This window comes from Portunus trituberculatus, chromosome 15 (assembly GCF_017591435.1).
Source record: "Portunus trituberculatus isolate SZX2019 chromosome 15, ASM1759143v1, whole genome shotgun sequence".
Taxonomy (NCBI): Eukaryota; Metazoa; Arthropoda; class Malacostraca; order Decapoda; family Portunidae; genus Portunus; species Portunus trituberculatus.
Genome location: NC_059269.1, coordinates 11,466,129 through 11,488,628, shown reverse-complemented (window position 1 = coordinate 11,488,628; position 22,500 = coordinate 11,466,129). Strand labels below are relative to the sequence as shown.

The 22,500-nt window shown below is 47.4% G+C and overlaps 1 protein-coding gene across 1 annotated transcript in view; it reads right to left on the bottom strand.

Annotated features, from left to right (window-relative positions):
• LOC123504309 (autism susceptibility gene 2 protein homolog) overlaps positions 1–22,500 on the bottom strand; it is a 401,373-nt gene that overhangs the window by 34,956 nt on the left and 343,917 nt on the right. Inside the window, exon 4 of the mRNA XM_045254727.1 lies at positions 8,060–8,089. Coding sequence (XP_045110662.1) covers positions 8,060–8,089 — 30 coding nt within the window. The remainder of the gene's footprint in view (positions 1–8,059; positions 8,090–22,500) is intronic.

The window sequence follows — 22,500 nt, the reverse complement described above, 5'->3', positions numbered from 1 at the left end:
CGCCACTAAACACCCGACCGTCGCTCCACGCCACATTATCATACAAATGTCCAGAGCGAGCACATCCTCCCGGCCACCTCCCGCCCGGAACCTACCAACCCTTCCCTTTCCAACGACGCGAGGGAAAAAATAAGTTAGAAGAATGAAAGGAGAAAAGAGAAGAGGATAAGGGGAGAGAGAGAGAGAGAGAGAGAGAGAGAGAGAGAGAGAGAGAGAGAGAGAGAGAGAGAGAGAGAGAGAGAGAGAGAGAGAGAGAGAGAGAGAGAGAGAGAGAGAGAGGCGTTAAGTTGTTTCATATAATTTATAGTTGACTAGAGGAGGAGGAGGAGGAGGAGGAGGAGGAGGAGGAGGAGGAGGAGGAGGAGGAGGAGGAGGAGGAGGAGGAGGAGGAGGAGGAGGAGGATATAAACAAGAGCGACACCCAAGAAATAAAAAAATATCGACTTTACAAATCTCCTACTTATTCTTCCGAGAGAGAGAGAGAGAGAGAGAGAGAGAGAGAGAGAGAGAGAGAGAGAGAGAGAGAGAGAGAGAGAGAGAGAGAGAGAGGGCGGGGATGAGGTGAAAAGGGGACAGGGTAATTAATTTTTTCTCAACCTTCCTTCCCCACGACACCACCACCACTACCTTGTTAAATGGAGACTTGGAGGAGGAGGGGAGAGAGAGAGGAGAGAAGAGAAAAGAGGAAGGAAGGAAGGAAGAAAAGAAGGAGGGAAGGAAAGACTCACTCTCACTCTTTCTCTTTCTTTCTTTCTTTCTCTCTCTCTCTCTCTCTCTCTCTCAACATCACAAATAATCGACATTCAGATGCTTTTCTTTCACAATGAACGATTTTTGAGAAGCTGAAATTGAACAGCTGACGAGAGAGAGAGAGAGAGAGAGAGAGAGAGAGAGAGAGAGAGAGAGAGAGAGAGAGAGATACACCATTCCAATCCAGATCAAAACACAACCACTGACAATGACACACACACACACACACACACACACACACACACACACACACACACACACACACACACACACACACACACCTCAAATGGCCATCCAACACCCAGGGTAACAATCACCATAAACACCCCGGTCAAAGACAAAAAGGAGCACTTACAAGACAGTCATCAGGGAGGCAACCTAAATCTTTGCCTACAAGTCAATTACACCTTTGTGGTTAGCCTGCGGGAGGAGGAGGAGGAGGAGGAGGAGGAGGAGGAGGAGGAGGAGGAGGAGGAGGAGGAGGAGGAGGAGGAGGAGGAGGAGGAGGAGGAGAAGAAGAGGAGGAGGAGACATAACAACCCCTACCATTTAAAGGGAAAAAAAAAGAAAAGGACATAAAAAGTTCTTGAGTCATACAGAAAATGCCTCACGATGAAGAATGGAGGGGGAAAAAAGTAAATAATTCCACGAGCATAAAGAAAGAGAAAGGAAAAAAAAGGGAAAAAAAATGATGAGGTTGGTTTTCTGCGAGTCAGCTTAGGAAGGGAGGGAAGTGAGAGGGAGAGGGAGAGAGGGAGGGAAGAATGGGCTGGCGGTCAGAGAGGGAGGGAAGGGAGAGAAGGGAAGGGGAGAAAGAATGAGTGTGGATGACACGCACGCAACGCTACACTAACCTCAGAGAGAGAGAGAGAGAGAGAGAGAGAGAGAGAGAGAGAGAGAGAGAGAGAGAGAGAGAGAGAGAGAGAGAGAGAGAGAGAGAGAGAGAGAGAGAGAGAGAGAGAGAGAGAGAGAGAGAGAGAGAGAGACCTGGCTTTAGCTTTATGGAGGACGGTCTTTTCAGCAGTAGAGAAAGAAACCTATATCTACCCTCCCCTGCCTCTACAACCCTGCCTATATCCCCCTTCCCCTGCCATGCCTCCCTACAACCCAACCCTGCCACAACACACGCCGCCCCTCGCCCCTTCCAGCCTGCCCATCCGCCAAAACACGCGCCATTACAGTTGGACGGTTGGCTTGTCTGCTGGCAGTCCCTCGCTCGGCCGGCCTGACCCAAAATTGAACAAGTTGTCGTGTTTGCTGGAGACGAGAACTGCCCTGTGCCCTGTTCTCTCTCTCTCTCTCTCTCTCTCTCTCTCTCTCTCTCTCTCTCTCTCTCTCTCATTTTTAATTCTTTTTTTCGGGGGGAGCTGTGGTTGTTCTTCTCTTTTTTCCTTATTTTTCTTTTCTTTTCGTGGAGTTGTTTGTTTGCTCTCTCTCTCTCTCTCTCTCTCTCTCTCTCTCTCTCTCTCTCTCTCTCTCTCTCAACCAGTCTGCAAGTCTCAGCACGGGTACCTGTCTAGTCTCAACTTTTACCTGTAATTTCCTATGTGGCTTATCAATTTTTACATTTTCTTTTTCAGTCAGGATAATTTGCGTCTTGCCTCATTATCATCATTTCCTTGTGTCACCGCCTCGTATATACTTTTCTTCCCCCTGAGTTACTTTACGATACTTTATGATACTTTAGGATACTACACGATACTGCTTCTTGCTTACGACTGGGTTACGACTTCGTTAAGACACTTTTTGTATCACGTTTATCCCTGCCACTCAAGTCGTTTCCTCGCGCCAACGCCTCCTCTCGTCAGCCGCGCCCCTCACTCTCCTGTTTTTATGACCCCAGACGGCGCACGTTATTATCGCTGGCGTGTGTCTTAATTAGGGAAATTATGCGTGCGTTTGTCCTCATCAGTGAAGAAGCACAGGCAACCCCGCCAGCCAGTACGTACTCGCCCGTCACCCCGCCCATCGCAAAAATGGTGCTACGGTGATGTTAATGTATTTATTTGGTGTAAAATTTGTGTTGAGTATTGCATTGTGTTGGTGTTGTTGTTCTGATTTTTTTTTCTCATCCGTTTTGTTTCGTGTTGGTGTTACAGGGTTAGCTTGTTTTTGTTGATATTTTTCTTCATTGTAGGACGTGAAAAGTATGAAAAATTGTGAAGCATTGTTTTTCTTTCTCTTTTCTTGTTTTGAGTTGGGTACTGTATTGTGCTGTGTTGTTTTTTTCTTTCTTCTTTTGTTTGGTGTGGGTGTTACAGTGTTAGCTTCTGTTTCTCTTGATTTTTTTGTTCATTTCTTTCATATTCTCAACGAGGTGTGTACTGTGTTGTGTTGTGTTGCTGTTTTTTCTTTTTTTTCTCTTTGTTTTGTTTTGTGAGTGTCTACAGGTTAGTTAGCTTGTTTCTCTTGTTTTTTCTTCATTTTGGGATTTGAAAAATATGAAAAATTGTTAAGTATTGTTTTCGTTTCTTTTCTTCTGTTTTGTTTTATAATATTTTCAACGAAGGGATCATAATATTTTTACCCCTCATACAGTTATATATATTAATTTTCAAGGTAATATTTTGTAATGAAGCTCAGAAATCATACATCTATCCACGACTACCTTGACCACCACCACCACCACCACCGCCACCACGTCCAACTGCCTCAATAAGCAGTAATCGACGTTCACTGGTCGGAATAAAAAAAAAAAAAAAGGGAGGAAAAAATAGAGGGGAAAAACACACCATATTCTTCTCAGCTATGGGGAAAAAAATAAAAGGAAAAGATATTGAACTGAGCAAACTGACGTGTGTGTGTGTGTGTGTGTGTGTGTTCGCGCGTGTGTGAAGAAGAGGAAAAAGATTAAAAAAAGGATGGGGATAAAAAAAAAAAGTTCTTTGCCCGCTAGCGATGAAAAAGAAAAAAAATCGGTAAAAAAATTGAAAAACCAATAAAAATAACAAAAAAACAAGAAAAAGAAAAGTTGAAATGTGAGTCCTGAGAGCAACGAACATATGTGTGTGTGTGTGTGTGTGTGTGTGTGTGTGTGTGTGTGTGTGTGTGTGTGTGTGTGTGTGTGTGTGTGTGTGTGTTGAGACAAATCGATATCCTCCCTCTCATCTTTTTTTTATCCCCATAAAGGATCAGAATAAGGAGAGAAAGGGAAGACAAGAGAAGGGAAGGGAAGACGAGAGAAAGGAAGATAAAGGGAAGGAAAGAGAAGAGAAGAGAAGAGAAAGGGAAGAGAAATGGAGGCAAAAGTGAAAAATAAAAGGGAAGAGGAAAGGAAGGAGAAAGAGAAGAGAAAGAAAAGAAACGGAAGGAAAGAGAAGAGAAAGGAAAAAGGAAAGGAAAATAAGAGAAAGCAGAGAAAATAAAGAAAGAGAAGAGGAAGAGAAAGGAGAAGAGAAAGGGAAGGGAAGGAAAGGGAGGCACAACACACGCCCCTCCATGACCCTCCGCCAACAATAATTTACACGTAGCCGTAAAATCCATCAGGCGAAGCGTAACTGTCGATGGCAGGAGCAGTAAAGCCAGCGGCCGGCCTGCAATTATCACGAAACCTCCATCCTCCTCCTCCTCCTCCTCCTCTCCTCTTCCTCCTCCTGTTGTTCTTCTTCTTCCTCCTACACCTGCTCCTGCTCCTCCTCTTTCTCCTACACCGCCTCCTGTTCTTCTTCTTTTCTTCTTCTTCATCCTCCTTCTCTTCTCTTTTCTTTTTTTCCTCTTCCTTTTCTTCTTCTTCTTCTTCTTCTCCTTCCTCCTCCTCCTCCTCTTGTTGTTGTTCTTCTTCGTCCTCCTCCTCCTCTTTATTCTCTTCCTTTTCTTTCTATTCTTTCCTTCCTCCTTTTTCTTTCTTCCTATGTTGATCCTTCCTCAATCACATAGAGCAGTTTTCTTGTTTTCTCTCTCTCTCTCTCTCTCTCTCTCTCTCTCTCTCTCTCTCTCTCTCTCTCTCTCTCTCTCTCTCTCTCTCTCACGTGTTGCCACCACATTCCCAGCGTCCGTTCGGCATCCAGCTCCTGTCACAAAGCGAACAACATTCATGAGGTTACACAGCGCCACACGGATGTTATTTAGTGACGCAAGTAGGGTTAAGTGGAGGGCGTGACTGCTTGACTGGTGGCTGGCGTGCGTGACATTGTCCTGCTTGAACACGGGGTAAAAATAATGAGAAGGAGAAGGAGAAGGAGAAGGAGAAGAAGAAGAAGAAGAAGAATGTGTGATTAAGCGGTGTCTTCTTTTAAACTTCGGCTCCTCGTCTCAAACATTTCTGTACTTCACTTCCACGATCTCAAAAAGGCATATTTCAAATTTACACGAGATTTTTAAGGTCTTTTTACGATTTTAGAGGCAGAGTGACAAGATATCTACATTATTAACTGGAGAAACACTCTTGAAAACCGCGCTAATCATCTCTGTGGCCTTGGGAAATAGTCGTGGTGAGAGAACAAAGCGTTTCTGAGTACGAACTTTTCTCTCACGGAAGGAAGAGAAGGAAAAGGAGATGAAAGAGGTACAAATAGCAGTATATCCATTGGTCCTTTACTTAAATGACTATCATTTCGTTTATTACATAAGAGGAAAAGGAGATACACTCAAACATCATACTTATTGCCTCTCTTTGTTGTTTATGCTAAAAAAAATAAAATGAGGGAGAGGAGGAGGAGGAGGAGGAGGAGGAGGAAGAAGACAAGGATTAATAGATGCCAGAGCCTCACTACATACTACTACAGGTTCCTCAGATTTAAGAGTAGCAGCATTAGTGTCACTCTAATTTAGTCTCGAGTCATGATCTGCTTAGAGGAAGATGAAGGAATATTAATATGCATGGTGTAAAAGATAGTGACGTGAACCAAAGAGACAGATAAACTTATACACTGCTCTTATTAACCCCCAGCACACTTAAGAGGCTTTGCGTGAGGCTTTGCATGTAAATTTAGTGTTCTTCCTACTTATGCTTGCACGTCTGACCATCTGCCTCATTTTGTGCTTACATATGTATACGTACACGTCTTACTACACGCTCATACATACATACATACACGGATATACATTTACACGTTTTATTTTCACTATTCGTTCACCTAACCTAACTTAACCTAACCCTATTTTATTCTGTTCTTACATTACCCTAACTTAACACTAACCTAACCTAACCTAACCTAAACACCACATCTCTCTCTCTCTGTGTGTGTGTGTGTGTGTGTGTGTGTGTGTGTGTGTGTGTGTGTGTGTGTGTGTGTGTGTGTGTGTGTGTGTGTGTGTGTGTGTGTGTGTGTCTCTCTCTCTCTCTCTCTCTCTCTCTCTCTCAACAGAGTCAAGAGGGTGTCAATATATTTGTGAAGGGAGGATGTGGTCACCGGTGGGTCACTCAGGAGCTCCCCTCCCCTAACCACTCACCCTTCCCCCTTCCTTTCACCACCTCTGTCATCACCACTCACCGCCGCTTCCCACCACCACCACCACCACCACCTCCACTGTCACATCACAATCGTTCATAATAAATTCAGGTACATAACATGGTAGCCTCGAATGCCTGTTGGTTATTTATAGTCCCGTAATGGTGTGGCCTTCTCTCTCTCTCTCTCTCTCTCTCTCTCTCTCTCTCTCTCTCTCTCTCTGCCTATTTTTGGTTCTTAGTTGGGGTGGCAGCTCTCTCGCACGTCAGAGAGAGAGAGAGAGAGAGAGAGAGAGAGAGAGAGAGAGAGAGAGAGAGAGAGAGAGAGAGAGAGAGAGAGAGAGAGAGAGAGAGAGAGAGAGAGAGAGAGAGAGAGAGAGAGAGAGAATGTTGGCAGGTAAGGTATTGTACATTGTTACAACACATTGACCATTTGTCACAGGTAAAAGGAGGAGGAGGAGGAGGAGGAGGAGGAGGAGGAGGAGGAGGAGGAGGAGGAGGAGGAAGAAAATATATGAATGCCATTGAAGAAGAAGAAGAAGAAGAAGAAGAAGAAGAAGAAGAAGAAAAGAAGAAGAACAACAACAACAACAACAACAACAACAATAATAATAAAAAAAGCCCTGCCATCAGAGAGAGAGAGAGAGAGAGAGAGAGAGAGAGAGAGAGAGAGAGAGAGAGAGAGAGACGCAGTGGTAGTGGTGGCCATAGCTGGTGTAGTAATCAGCGGGTGCGTGTCTGTTCCAACAATTACCGCTTAATTGGCCGTTACGCTCCCCTAATCACACGCTTATTAATTACCTCGTTTGTTAGCTCCGATACTCTATATAATTTCAATTATAATTATTATCCAAGCTGATTACCAGATCACACGAGCGGCGAGCACGAGGAGGGAGGGCAGAAGAGAAGGGGAGGAAGATGGTGAGGAGGAAGAGAGGAAAAGAGGAAGGAAGAAAATGACATACATACTAATCTCCCCTTACACATTTATTTCCAGATGTTGGAGAAAGATGGGGAGGAGAAGGAGAGAGGAAGGAAGACTTACTAATCTCCCTTATACATTTATTTCCAGGTGTTGGAGAAAGATGGGGAGGTAAAGAAGAAGAGAGGAAGGAAGGAAGACTTACCAATCTCCCATGTATTTCCAGGCATTGGGGAAGATAGGGAGGGAGAGGAAGAGGGAGGAAAAAATAACGTGCTAATCTTCCTTAGACATGTATTTTTAGCACACCTGCCTTCTCTGCACACATGTTCACAGCGCTGAGGCTAAAGGAGTGATGTATGGTAGCAGTAATGGTTTAGTGGCGTGTAGGTTTGTAGGAGTGTCTATAGGCACTTAATTTATGTCCCTACACGGATGATACATGCTCTTCACTCCTTTTTCACTTTTTCAATGGAACTAGCCACGAGAAGGCGACTTTTTTTTTTTCTCTTTTCTATCCCTCTTACAGTTCCTCTTACTTAACTTCACTCCCTTCAATAAAGACATATTTTTACATTGATTTTTGGGTACTATTAGAGTTTTATCGATATTAGGTAGGGTCTATGGAGGTAAGAAAATTAATGGCCTGAGTCTTCACTATTCTAATCACCACACGAGATTCTGAAGCTGAATGAAATCAACAAATGGTAAGCAGAATGAATATGGAATCGCGTCATGGTACTAATGGGGTTGCAGCCAGTCTAGACATACTTATCTCTCCCTAACACGGATCTTTTCATCTTCAGTGCCTTCTTTACTCACTGATAAACAGGTAAGTGTGGAGGAATAAACGTGAAAAATATGAAAAAAAGCCATGTTCTCAAATTTTACTGCCTTATCACAACTACCACCACCATTACTACCACCACCACCACCACAACCACTACCTCCTTTGTTCCTGAATCACCTGTGGCTTGACATGGAACACTTTTACGTACCTTTGTGTCTCCTTCGCTCTCGCTATCACACTGCAAAGAGAGAGAGACAAAATATTAGAAATCATATGTAGAGTTAACACTTTTGTATCAATGGTATTAGATAAAAAACTCTTCCTCCACACACACACACACACACACACACACACACACACACACACACACACACACACACACACACACACAAAAAAAAAAAAATAAATAAATAAAATAAATAAATAAATAAATAAATAAATAAACAAATAATAAATAAATAAAATAAATAAATAAGTAAATAAATAAAAAAATTATATATAATATAATAATAATAATAATAATATAAAATGAAAGGATGATTGCACTGAATAAAATTAGTAAAATGTGAACCAGAGAGAGAGAGAGAGAGAGAGAGAGAGAGAGAGAGAGAGAGAGAGAGAGAGAGAGAGAGAGAGAGAAAACACTCACGCCATGTTACACGCTGATTCCACACGTTCCGGAAAAAACACGATCTGATCTCTCTCTCTCTCTCTCTCTCTCTGCCCCTAACCATTTACGTGCGTCCGTGCTTCTCTCTGTGTGTGTGTGTGTGTGTGTGTGTGTGTGTGTGTGTGTGTGTGTGTGTGTGTGTGTGTGTGTGTGTGTGTGTGTGTGTGTGTGTGTGTGTGTGTGTGTGTGTGTGTGCGTGGCGATATCGCTGACAACACGGAGGAAGTACAAAAGTGGAAAAAAACGGAGGAAAAAAAAAAAGGGGATAAAAAAAAAAAACGAAAACTGGATACAGATTCTGCCAACACTGAGGGAGGAGGGACTGGAAAAAAGAGGAAAAAAAAAAAAAGATAGAAATGCACAACTTTCAGGCCGGGCAGCATAAATATGACCAGGCTGCCGCTGCACGAATATATAACAGTTTCCGTGCAGCAGCAGCAACAACACCAACAACAGCAACAGCAACAGCAACAGCAATTTCCCTTTTTTTATTATTATTTCTGGTGCGTTACTTTTTTTTTCCCCTGAGCGAGGCACGGGTTAGTTTCACCACGTCAATGGAACTCAAAAATATTCACTCACACAATCCGAGAGAGAGAGAGAGAGGGAGAGAGAGGGAGGACAATAGAATGTTTGTTAGTCTGCCTGGATAGGAAGGGATGAAAGTGAGATGCGGCATGGGGAAAGAGGACAAGGGGGGGAGGGGTGTGGAAGGGAAAGGGTTCATGGCAGGGGAGTGGAAAGGGATAGAGGGCTTGGCGAAGAGAGGGATGGGGGATAACGAACTGTGTGTAAAAAGAAATGGATGGATTTAAAAGGTGAGGCGAGTCATGATACTCTGCTCTGTTCCTTTGTATGTGTGTTTTGCCTTACTCAGACACACTTTGCTCTCTCACGACTGTTTTTAAAGGCTCTACTTGAAGATAATCATGTTCTTAAGGGTATTTTCATGGTTCCGGTGAAGGATTAGCAAGATTTCTAGTTTATCATAAGGAAAAACTGTCTTGACAACCCAGCTAGTCGTGTATGGGGACTTGAAAAATTGTCGTGGCGTTTCTAAATATGGCCTTGTATATCCATTTCACTATTCCACCACCTTATCCACTATCCTTTCCTTCTTTTCTGTCATCTTTTCATCGTCCTCCCCACTTATGTACCTATCTCTCTACTCTTAAACCACTATCTATTATCCTCTGTTCTCTAAATACCACCTTATCCACTATTCTCCCTTATCTATTGCACCTTTTCATCTTCCTCCCTACTGCATATCATCTCCTCAGTAATACTATATACCAGCTTTTCTCTTTACCTTTATACCAGCTCCCCTCCTCCTCTCTAGCTTACTTTATCTCTCCAACCACCTGCTTCTAATACCACCTCTATCTTCCTCCACATCTTACTCTTATTTCAATACTATGTACCAATCTTTCTCTTTTACCTTTTTCAACCTCCCCTCCTTCTCTCTCTCGTTTACTTTATTTCCCTACCTTCAATATACCTACTTCCTCTCCCTACACTAATATCATCTCCCCATTTCTCTCCCCATCTGTGAAAATACACCACGCACTCGTTCAATTACAAACCGATAACAATCATAATATTAATAACAACAAAAACCAGGACGGGGGAGAAAAAAAAATTGAATATTGATAACGGGAAATAAAATAATGGCGGCTACTCTCCCCTCTCTCCCCTCTCTCACCCCAGCACAGGCCAACACACCACACCATATTAGTAATTTATCCCCGGCCCATTTCCAGCGAATGCTCCGGGCGCGGGATGAACGCTCCATATTTGATGCTGCTCCATTTAGAACGACGGCTTATAACACCTTCGTAATGCGAGTGTCGAAATGGCGGGAGAGAGAGGAGAGGGAGAGGGAGAGGGAGAGAGAGGCAGGACAGGTCTGATGATTAGAGGAAAAGCTGGTAGGTAGAAGTGATGACAGGAGAGGAGAGGAGAGGAGAGGAGAGGAGAGGAGAGGAGAGGAGAGAGAGAGAGAGAGAGAGAGAGAGAGAAGAGAAGAGAAGAGAAGCGAGGCGATACGAGGAGAGAAAACAGAAGAGAGGAAAGCAGAGAGGAGAAAAGAGGAGAGGAGAGGAGAGGAGAAGAGAGGAGAGAAGAGGAGAAAAGGAAAACAATAAAAAGATACGAGAAAAGATGATAAACACTAGAAACAACGCAAATAATAAGAGGCGAAAAAAGGAGAAAAAGATAAAAAGAGAGAGAGAGAGAGAGAGAGAGAGAGAGAGAGAGAGAGAGAGAGAGAGAGAGAGAGAGAGAGAGAGAGAGAGAGAGAGAGAGCTACATTTAGACAAAAAATACTTAAACTGACACTGAAGAAAACACTAAAAAAAGAAAGAAAGAAAGAAAGAAAGACAAAGAAAGAAGCAAAACCGAGATAAAGAAGAACAATAAAGACAAGGATACGAGCTGAAAGAAAACGAGACAGACAAAACAAAGAGTAAAAATAAAAACAAGAGAAAAACAATAAGAAAGAAAGAAAGAAAGAAGAGGAGGAGGAGGAGGAGGAGGAGGAGGAGGAGGAGGAGGAGGAGGAGGAGGAGGAGGAGGAGGATAAACAGCTGAGTAATTGAAGGAAAAAGAGACGGAACAAGTCAAAGAGAGGCGACTTAACAACGAGACATGAAAACAGATAAGACAAACGACCTCACACACACACAAACACACACACACACACACACACACACACACACACACACACACACACACACACACACACACACACACACACACACGTTAGCCACTCTGTCAACCACTCCCCACAAATTACCCCGTTGGACAATAGGCAATTACGTGGCCACGACAATTAGGGAGGAGCTGGTGGTGGTGGTGGTGGTGGTGGTGTCATTATAACGCACCGCCACCACACTAAAGGGTTCTCTCTCTCTCTCTCTCTCTCTCTCTCTCTCTCTCTCTCTCTCTCTCATTTATACCACCAAATTGCTTCTCTGTTGCTGAGAGAGAGAGAGAGAGAGAGAGAGAGAGAGAGAGAGAGAGAGAGAGAGAGAGAGAGAGAGAGAGAGAGAGAGAGAGAGAGAGAGAGAGAGAGAGAGAGAGATCCAGGCCTCTCCTTTCACGCCACCATCATCCACCTGCCCTTATTATCTTGCTAGAGAAGAGGGAAGACAGCTGTGGTGGTGGTCTCCCTCTCTCCCTCTCTCCCTCTCTCTCTCTCTCTCTCTCTCTCTCTGTCGTAAAAACCACCTCCACCATTCACGTTCAGAAATCCGATCTCTCTTATTTGCCAAGTTTTCCCTTCTTGACATACGACTTAAAAAGAGGAAGATAATGAACTGGCAAAAGCGGTGAGGGAAAGGCGTGGGATGCGTTAAGTGAGGCGTGGGAGAGGGAGGAGAGAGAGAGAGAGAGAGGAGTGTGTGAATGAGTGTGCGTGTGTGTATGTAATAGCTAGTGATGTAATGTGTAAGGCGTGTGGTGAGTGAAATGAAGACAAACTACTACCGTCACCACCACCACCACTACTACTACTACTACTACTACTACTACTACTATTACTACTACTTCCTCATGCCAGTCCTTTCATCTAGACAGGTGAAGTAGCTGTGATCTGGGTAAGGTAAGAACAGGTGAGATGAGGTAGCGAGTGTTCCTAGGTTCTCGAGCACTCACTGCGTACTGTGATGTAAACAGGTGCTTCTTTATAGACTTCCTTGCCTCACACACACACACACACACACACACACACACACACACACACACACACACACACGTACCACTCCCTGCCATATGCTAAAATTAGAATAAAGGGTAGGAAAATGTGCTCTCTCTCTCTCTCTCTCTCTCTCTCTCTCTCTCTCTCTCTCTCTCTCTCTCTGTGTGTGTGTGTGTGTGAGATATTTTATGCACACTGCAGTCTCTTTATTCCTTTCTAGTCTCTTGTACGACGACATCTCCCCACACAACCCCCACACACACACACACACACACACACACACACACACACACATTTTCCTTCACCTCCAAATTAAGAAAGTAAAAATAAAAAATAAACTCGTAGCAACAAATACGAAAAAATAAATAAAAACAAAACAAAACATTATATACAGCGATACCTGAGCGTAAAGGTAACATGAAACACAAGATAACCATTACCACCACCACTATTACTATTACCCCTACCACCACCACCACCACCACCACCACCACCACTGTTCCATTAACTCCTCCTACTGGTTCAGGTTCACTATCGGTTGTGGAAATCAAGCGCCAACCTTTAATTTCGGGAAGTGAAACAGCAAGGCACTTCTAAAACACGTGAGGAACCACAGCTGCCATTACTGCCATTGCTATTAGTGCTTGTCCTGGCTGTAGTGGTGGTGGTGGTGGTGGTGGTGGTAAGGAGTCACTTTATCATTCCTCCATTTGTTACGCTCCACTTGTAGCAGGTTGCAATTACCTGAACGAGGAGGAGGAGGAGGAGGAGGAGGAGGAGGAGAGGATGAGGAGATATGAAAGTAGCAGGCTGGTTGGTTGGTCTCTCTCTCTTTCTCTCTCTCTCTCTGACCAAAATCACCAAAAACACCCTTAAAAACATAATAACTTCCCTACAACCTTTTAAACACTGACAAAAAACACTGAGAGCTTTTGTAATATATGTTTGTGTGTGTCTGTCTGTATTTATGTATGTATGCCCATCTCCCTCTCCTTCTTCCCTCTTAGACAACTTCATCTAAGAATCACTCATATATATATCTCAACAGCCATTAAAATTCACTGAGTTGAGAGCACGATTACCATATAAACAGTCGGAGAAGCAGTTTAGCATTTCACTGCCACTCGAGGACTAATGGAAGATAGTGGAGGTGTAGAGAGCCAGAGGGAAAGGAGGAAAGGAGTAAAGGAGTGAGCTGAGATGAACTTAACACCCACACTTATACATACATAAGTACATACATCCATAGCACAAGAGAGAGAGAGAGAGAGAGAGAGAGAGAGAGAGAGAGAGAGAGAGAGAGAGAGAGAGAGAGAGAGAGAGAGAGAGAGAGAGAGAGAGAGAGAGAGAGAGAGAGAGAGAAGAAGTTCTCTGTACCAAGAAGAAGAAGAAGAAGAAGAAGAAGAAGAAGAAGAAGAAGAAGAAGAAGAAGAAGAAGAAGAAGAAGAAGAAGAAGAAGAAGAAGAAGAAGAAGAAGAAGAAGAAGAAGAAGAAGAAGAAGAAGAAGAATATAATTTCAATACGCACACTTTACTTTAAGATGATACATGAACCCCCTAAAATGAATCTGTCAAACTGGCCATTGTATTCAGATCCAGCGACCAATAAATGAATATGTATCTGTGAAGTGTTAGTGCAGTAGGAAGGAGCACAGGTGGGGAAGATTTGCCTGAATAAAGTGACATGCAGCCAGGCGAGACATGAATCCTTGTAAAAAGTGTAAGTGTCGCGGAAATAGCGGGGCAGCTGCGGGGAAGGCGGCGACAGACAGGCCCAAAGGAGAGCGACGAGTTAAAATATGTAAAGAGGACGCCAGCCATTATCTGCTTCCTACCCCGTCCTGGCCCCTCATCCCCCTCTATCCACTACCCAGATGTCCCCGCCCCGCCCCGCCCCGCCCCAAGGTGGACCCTCCGTTGTAATCCGATTATCAGTGAGTCTCTTCCTGCTTAATATCCCTCAAGCTGTGACGCCTCCAGCCTCTCCAGCCCCTCCACACGAAGCCCCCACCCTCGCCCCGCCCTGCTGTTCGGATTAAAGAGGCCGGACTCACTTGGAACTCGCTCTCCTCAGAAACCAATTTCTTGAGAGCCATTTTCGCGCGGCCATAAACACTCCTGGGCAGCGTCCAACCTCCGATCCAATCAGGGCGCCGCTAAACTTGATGAACTAACCAGCCACGGCGCGCGTCCCGTCCCGGCACCAACGACCATAAAAACAAAACCGTGTCCTTTACCAGGAGCGGGACGCGGCCTGTTAGCGGGCCGCGGCGGGCGTAATTCAATGTGCCAGTGTGGGGAGCAGCGGCGGCAGCTGTGCCTCCACTCCACCACCCGACCCGACCCCAGCAGGACGCCGCCACGGGGACACTATATTCGCCTACACTTACTGAGCAAACCCATGAAGGAAGAGGAGGAGGAGGAGGAGGAGGAGGAGGAGGAAGACCATCGCTACTGCATGCATAATGAAGTAACTGCGCAAAATGATATTTCCCGAAAATTTACGGTCCCATGAACGAGCGCAGAATTCCAAGTTTAGGAGCGGCCGGCACGCAACACCGTGGCCGCCCCTCGCCTCCGCCGCCCCCCGCGCACTCGTAATCTTCGGCGGGAGAGAAAACGAGGGAGGCACCGGCAAAGAGGAAACATGAAAAACGGCACAAGAGGAAGACGGGGAAGACAAACGGGACGCTAAGTATTAGGGAGGAAGGCAAGTGGCGGCAACACACGCTTGCAACACCTCCCGACCTGTACCGTGGAGGAGGAGGAGGAGGAGGAGGAGGAGGAGGAGGAGGAGGAGGAGGAGGAGGTTAACAGTGGCGCTGTTCATAACAATCATTACTACCGCCAATTACACGCACTATAACAATCAAGGCCAAACCATTCACCAACACCACCACTATCACCACTACCGCCACCCATTGATCAACACCGCCGCTATCAACACCACTAAAGCCACACACACACACACACACACACACACACACACACACACACACACACACACACGCGTAAATGGGCAATAAATATATCCTGACCCGGTGCGCTGTTTCCAATCCAAGTTAATACACAAACACCAAACTCAGCCGTTATATGTATCACTGATTTACACCAGTGTGTGTGTGTGTGTGTGTGTGTGTGTGTGTGTGTGTGTGTGTGTGTGTGTGTGTGTGTGTGTGTTACAGCTGCGTCCTCAACTCCACAGATGAAAACGTATTGCGAGGGAGAAGTCCATTACCTTTATCACTTTTTTCAGCACCATATATCTTTTTCCCTTCCCTCCCTCCGTGCCTCCCGCCAGTCTCTCGCCGCCGCCACCGCCTCCGCTACCGTCCTTGCCCCTGCCAGTCCTTCCCGCGCTACATCCTGACCGCCATTCCCCGGTCCATATAGTGTGCTGCCGGAGGTAATTTCCCCTCATCGCCGGCGCTACGAGGGGATATGGCAGTCTCGGGATCCCGGCTCATGTACATCACAGTTCCAAGGCCGCTATGAGTCCCCGCCGCTGCCACCACCACCGCCGCCAGGTTCCCGAGGCTCCCATTAGCACTCACACAACTTGTGTTTTAGAGCACACCCACTTGCTGCATTTCACACCCGACTAAGTCCGACATGCATGTTTTAGCAACTTTCCTCACATATCACTTGCCGATGACGAGCTTCGGCGGCAAAATGGCCTAACCGACGGCCGTGCGTAAGGTCGGGTTTTGCCTGCGTATGCGAGTCCCTCCAGCCGCCCCGATACTGTTGGATACGCCCCTCCGTCCAGTCTCCCCGGCCAGCGACGCCAAAAAGACGCCCGCGGAGCAACAAAGCTCGTATGCGCATGTTTGGTTCCGCCTGATTGGCTTCTCTAATAACTCGACACACGGGCCGGTACTCCCACGGACTACCAAACAGGCAGGACGAGGCCCCACCGTGCCGATCTCGACCCTATACCACCCGCCGCACCGACCTCGCCTCGCCACAAAGGCTTCCCCATTCCACTAAACTCATCTCCCACAATGCTATCGGCGTAGGAGTCTCAGACTTGTTCTATGTTTTATGATTAAGTGTACAGCGAGGCAGGGGGAGGCAGGCAGGGGAAGGGCAGCAGCTTTTCTCGTGCCGGATGGCCTCCGCGTCCCGCGCTATGCAAATGTAACGCCGACCTATCTGTCTCATCCCGTATTGATATTCAGTAAAGCCAGGCTAATGAAAGACCAATCCGGGCTTCACCGGAGCTGAGGCTGAGCGGCAGCCGCCTGGTGAAGCCTTTCTTCACGTCTCGTCCTTTGCTGGAGAGAAGGACGAGGCGAGGCAGACAAAACAGTCTATTACGTGCCTGCATAAAACATTCAGATTATTCCGACAGCTCCCAACCCTTGCCACTACTGTGTCATGGAATACTAATGTCTTGCTGCCGACCTGCCGGTGCCTTACTCCGTGGTGGTCGACCTGTTGAGATGTGTCTCTGCTCACCGCGGTGGACTTGAAGCCCTGCGGCTGACGGGGTAGCGGTGCAGTGTCCTTGCCTCCCGTCCCCTTCCCTGCATCCCTTTCAGTACACTGCGCAGCCCCAACTCACCTCGACACGTGAGCAGAAACTCAAGACCAGACACAATGGCCAGCAACAGCCCGCCGCGACTCGTAACTCTCCCGCCAGGTCGGTCAGCCCTTACATCAATGTTCGCAGGTGCCGCGACAATGGAGCCGGAATATTGCGAACGCCAGAGCCAGCCACCAACCGCTCGCCCGGCCACCACTCAGCCGCTGCTAACGAGCCCCATTACCGCCCCGCAGCCCTCTCGCCCGTGTCGGAGCACCTCGCCGCCGTCTCTCCTCGTCAGGACGCACCGGTCCTTAAACGCAACAACTGAAACATCCGGGAGCAATTTAACCCCTCATCTCCTGCCAGCCTGTTCGCCTGCCCTCCCGCCGCCTCCATCGCCTGCATTCCGCCGAGCATACAGGTAACCAGCAGGCGATTAGCACCGCCGAGCATGGTGTCGGTGCGCGGAGTCCTCGCTGACATGCAAAGCAAGGCTGTGGCGAGGCTCAGCCCGCGGCCGCAGCGGGATCTTACTGATTAACTTTTATGCCCTCGGAGGCGCGCGGGAAAGCGTTGTCGGAGATCGACTTTGCATAGAGAATTACACAGTAGCGCGGTGGATTTACGAGATGGCGCCCGATACAGCACTCACTAACTTACTACAATGGGACAGAGCAGGTACCTGGGCCCCGTCTCCTCCGCCAGGCCCGCCAACCCGTCTCCGGCAAACAGCCAACACAAACACATCTCGGGCTCGATAAGTTTGGGTTTTCTGTGGAGAAAAACGTCCAGGTAATGGCAAGGCAATCAGCGAAACACACTCCCTCTCTCCTTTTGTATCTGCTCGCCAAATGAGGCTGTGGACTCCCGGGGGCGGGCGGCGGGTGGGCGGCGAGCTGGGCAAACCACAATGCCAAACAATAAACACGGTATTTAAAATGCTTCGGGAGCCTCGGCGCGCGGGGGTGTGAGGCAGCGAGATTAACGTCCACTGAGTGAGAAAAGTGAGAGTGAGTTGCTCCACCTGACCTGAGAGGCACCCCTGCTCCTCGCTCCTCAACCCTCACCCCACCACCACTAGCGGGGTGAGGCTGCCTGGTCCTCACCCCACCACCGCCAGGAGAGGCACTTCATATTTCTTCACCTGTCTCGTAACTAACTACTGCTGTGTAAGAGGTGTTGCCTACACGTAACACCCCGCCCCTTCCCCCTCAGGCCCTTCAGGCTACAACCACCCTCCCCTTCCCTTCACACCCTGACCAGTAACACCACACCCTATCCTGCCCCTCACATCCACACACTACACCCTGTCTCTTCACTCCCACCATCACCCTTCTCTTTCACACCCTCACCCTTGACATCAACACCTTAAACAACACCATACGCTTTCCCCTCACGCCATCACCCAAACACCGCACCTCGTCCCTTTTCCTGCCACAGCACACCCTCCTCCGGCCCACAGCGTTCATCACAGCAACAAACCCGTCAAAAGGAGGAAGGGAAGAGAGACATAATACAACTCCCTTATCACAGACGCGGGACAAAACAATACAAGGTCGTAAAAAGCCAGATTCTCAACACCCTCCCCCTTCCAGATTACAACTAGGATTTGTTACGACGCGGGGAGCAGCGGGGCGTAACTCAGCCTCGTTATTCACTCACGAGGGGCGGCGAGGAGGGTCATGTGGGAGCGCGGTGTGATCGATAGCGTTAATTAATCTGGACGTCAACCTGTGCGCAATTTGCCTCTCTCATAAAGTCGAGTTTCTGACAAATGGTTTACCTGCACAATTAACCTGCGGACAATGCATGTATTCAGGTGTGAGTGTTAATCAGTGACTGGTGGCTACTGCTCTCTCTCTCTCTCTCTCTCTCTCTCTCTCTCTCTCTCTCTCTCTCTCTCTCTTCCAGCCTTCCTGTTCTCCTTTCCTCCATCTCTCTCTCTCTCTCTCTCATACACACAAACACAAACACACACACACACACACACACACACACACACACACACACACACACACAGTTTATACCCGCTCTCGAAATCCCACCAAATACTTCGTACTAAAATGTTTGCATATAAAACGATAAAAATAATAAGATTCAGTAACCCCGCAAGCCCCAACACACACACACACACACACACACACACACACACACACACACACGGACAAGAGCGCCGCCACCAATCTCTCCACACAAGACAGCCCTTCATAAAAACACAACATCGACTGCTGAGACAAGAATCTGTTAATGAAGCGATAAATCATTCAGGCAGCGACAGGCGGCGGCGGCGGTGGCAGTGGTGGCTGTGGCGGAGGCAGCGGCAGCACCCTAATCAAGTCCCGTGGGCGGCTTTCTTCCCTTAGACAGCACGCACGCCCTTGTAACTAACCCCCGACAGTTCGCCTCGCCACACATTGCACATTACCACAGATTTGAAAGTAAAGTTTAATTCACTTACTACAATTTTGCTCATGTTTTTTCCACACTCATTCCTCCTCCTCCTCCTCCTCGTGGTCTCGGTCTCCCCTCCACCCTCCCAAGTGATTAAGGAGTTTAAAGCTCTCAAGTTCATTCATTACCAGCAGCGGCGGTGTCCTCAAGGGCGGGAAAACTGCATCTGGTAACACTGCAGAAGCCTTAGCGCTCGATCTCCTCCTCCCTCTCTTCTTCCTCCTCTCTCCCTTTTTCTCTCTTCCTCCTCTTTCAGAGACTCCACACACCACCACCACCAGAGTAAAAATTCCACTCGTGAATATTTGAAAGAGATAGGAATGCCGTAAGCACAGTTATGTTTAATTAACCTTGTTGCATGCAAAGGAGAAGGGAAGGAAACATATCTCTCTCTCTCTCTCTCTTAACTTTATCAATATGCGAAAGAAAACAAAAGGAGAAATAAAAACTCACCAAGACTTCTCCTTAGCGAGAGAACGTAATCATTTGAATAGAATTAAGAAGCAGAGAAAAAGGAAAGTGAAAAAAAAAAATTGGGCTGTGATGAGCGGAGAGAGAGAGAGAGAGAGAGAGAGAGAGAGAGAGAGAGAGAGAGAGAGAGAGAGAGAGAGAGAGAGGCCTTTCAGCTACTCGGGAGATGGAACTATTTTTTTCTTTCTTTCTCTCTTTTCTTTTCTATGGGGGCGAGGGAAGACATGTGGAGTGGCTGGGAGGACTTTACGGTATGTAGAAGAGATCTAGAGGAGGTTAATGGCATGTAGAGGAGTCGAGGTGAGGATGGAGGGGCGCTGAGAGGTGTGGAGGGGACCTATTCAATGTACGAGGAGGAGGAGGAGGAGGAGGAGGAGGAGGAGGAGGAGGAGGAGGAGGAGGAGGAGGAGGAGAAGGCTTATGTTAGGGGTATATGAAGTGATGTAGGGAAAGTGAGTGGGTTTATAGACGGCGGCTTGGCAAAGAAAGACGATGTGTGTACCTGTTTCCTCTCTCTCTCTCTCTCTCTCTCTCTCTCTCTCTCTCTCTCTCTCTCTCTCTCTCATTTAGCGTACCAAACTATTTACGAGGTTCATTGCATCACACACACACACACACACACACACACACACACACACACACACACACACATAGCGCAGGAGCAGCAGTGTTTGTCCACCACCACCACAGTCTGCAATCAACGCAGTGGCATGCCAATTTTAGTACTGCGCTCGTAAAAACCTCCTCCTCCTCCTCCTCCTCCTCTACTCTTCTCGGCGCTCCTGCAGGTGATGTGTTTATCGGCGATGAGTGGAGGAGATAGCGCGGCCCGTAACTCAATAATAATGTCTGCCGCTGTCGGATAATAGCCACTCACCGCTGCTTACAATATGACTTAGAGATGCTCGCGGCCTGCTGTTAAATTGCTGACACGCGGGGTTCAGAGTGGCAATTAGAATATTTAGTGGTGTACCGAGAGGCGCCCACTAGGCACGCCGTGTACCCCGTGGGCGCCCGGTGACGGTGGTGCTGGCTGCCTAGCTGACTGGCTGATGAGTGCAGCGATAACACTGTGCCGGTGGCCGCTTGTAACTGTGGTGACGGTGCGGTTTGAGGCGAGGCGAGGCGAGGCGAGGCGAGGCAAGGCAAGGCAAGGCAAGGCAAGGCAAGGCAAGGCGAGGCAAGGGAAGGGAAGGGAAAGTAAGGCAAGGGAAGGCAAAGTAAGGCAAGACAAGGCAAAACAAAGGCACGGAAAGGGAAAACAAGGCAAGGCAAGGAAAGGAAAGGCACAGTAAGGCAAAAAGCAATACAACATAAGACAAGACAAGACACGACAAAAGACAAGACAAGACAAGACAAGGCAAGACAAGACAAGGGAAAGTAAGGTTGGGCAAAGCAAGGCATGTCAAGGCAAGCCAAGGCAAGGCAAAACAAGGCAAGGTAAGGCAGGACAAGGCAGGGCAGCACATATCCCCAGCGTTGAAGCAATGGGCGGGCTGCAGCGGGATGGTGGGCGACGCTGTCTCACCGCCCCTTACTGAGCCTGTTGTTGTGGGGCCCGATGGCACGCCGGGTACTGACGCTGATAAGGGAACTCGTTACTCACTGAGAGAGAGATAGAGAGAGAGAGAGAGAGAGAGAGAGAGAGAGAGAGAGAGAGAGAGAGAGAGAGAGAGCTGTCCAATCCTCTCTCTCTCTCTCTCTCTCGGTCAAGGGACGCCTTATGACTGGTGGCTGGTTCTGTGGTCTGAGCTGGCTTTACCGCCCCGCTGGGATGGCCAACAGATAGCAGGCGGCGTGTTATGAGTCCACCACCGCACACTCAACCTGAAACCCTCCACACCACCCTACACGGCTTTCATCCCTCCACCATTACTCTCTCTCTCTCTCTCTCTCTCTCTCTCTCTCGTATATACTACCTGTCACCCTCTTCTTTATTTCAACCTTAATTCTGCTTCCTCCTCCTCCTCCTCCCCGTCGTCGTCTTTTTTCTGCATAAGCTTTATCACTTTTGTTTAGTATTGGCGATGGATTTGTGTTCTCTCTCTCTCTCTCTCTCTCTCTCTCACGGGCATCAAGAGGCGTAAAGACGAGTAATGCATCGTTCCACTTGGTGAATGTCAACACAGCTCTCGAGGCGGAGGGAGGGACCAAGGCGAGGCTTGAGTCCTTGCCTACCACCCGTCCCCTCCCCTCCCTTACACCCCCCGCATCCCCGCCAGGCCTCAACCCGCCGGCAAAGGAACTGAAGAGACGCCGGGAGACAAGTGCTCTTCACGACGACGACGAGGGGCGAGGAGGAGGAGGAGGAGGAGGAGGAGGAGGAGGAGGAGGTGGAGGAGGAGGAGGAGGAGGAGGAGGGTATAAATATTGAGGGAGTGATGAATAAGCTCTTCTCCGCATCATTCGCTATCTTAACAACCCTCCTAACAGACCCTAACCCCATCCCAACCTTCTCTTGTCCTTCACTACTCTACACGCCCTCTCGTCTCCACTGACCGCCTCCCTCACTCCAGTATTGTCAGAGCTTTGGCCCCTCATAATACCCATTTCCAAAGACCACTGACAGTTGAATACGTTTCCATAAGTTTTTCCTTCCCCTGGTAACAAGGAATCGCGAAAATACTCCATGAATCACGAAAAAATACCCATAGAAACCTCAATAGCTTCTAACACTTTACCTAGAAAAACGAGAACAGCCCTGATGCAACCTTGAAATTATACGCTGTAAGCAATATAAACCATTGAAACACACCAGGAACCTTGAAATTAAACTCTAGAAATACGAAAACACCCTTGAACACCCTAGGATCCTTGAAATTAAGCCTTA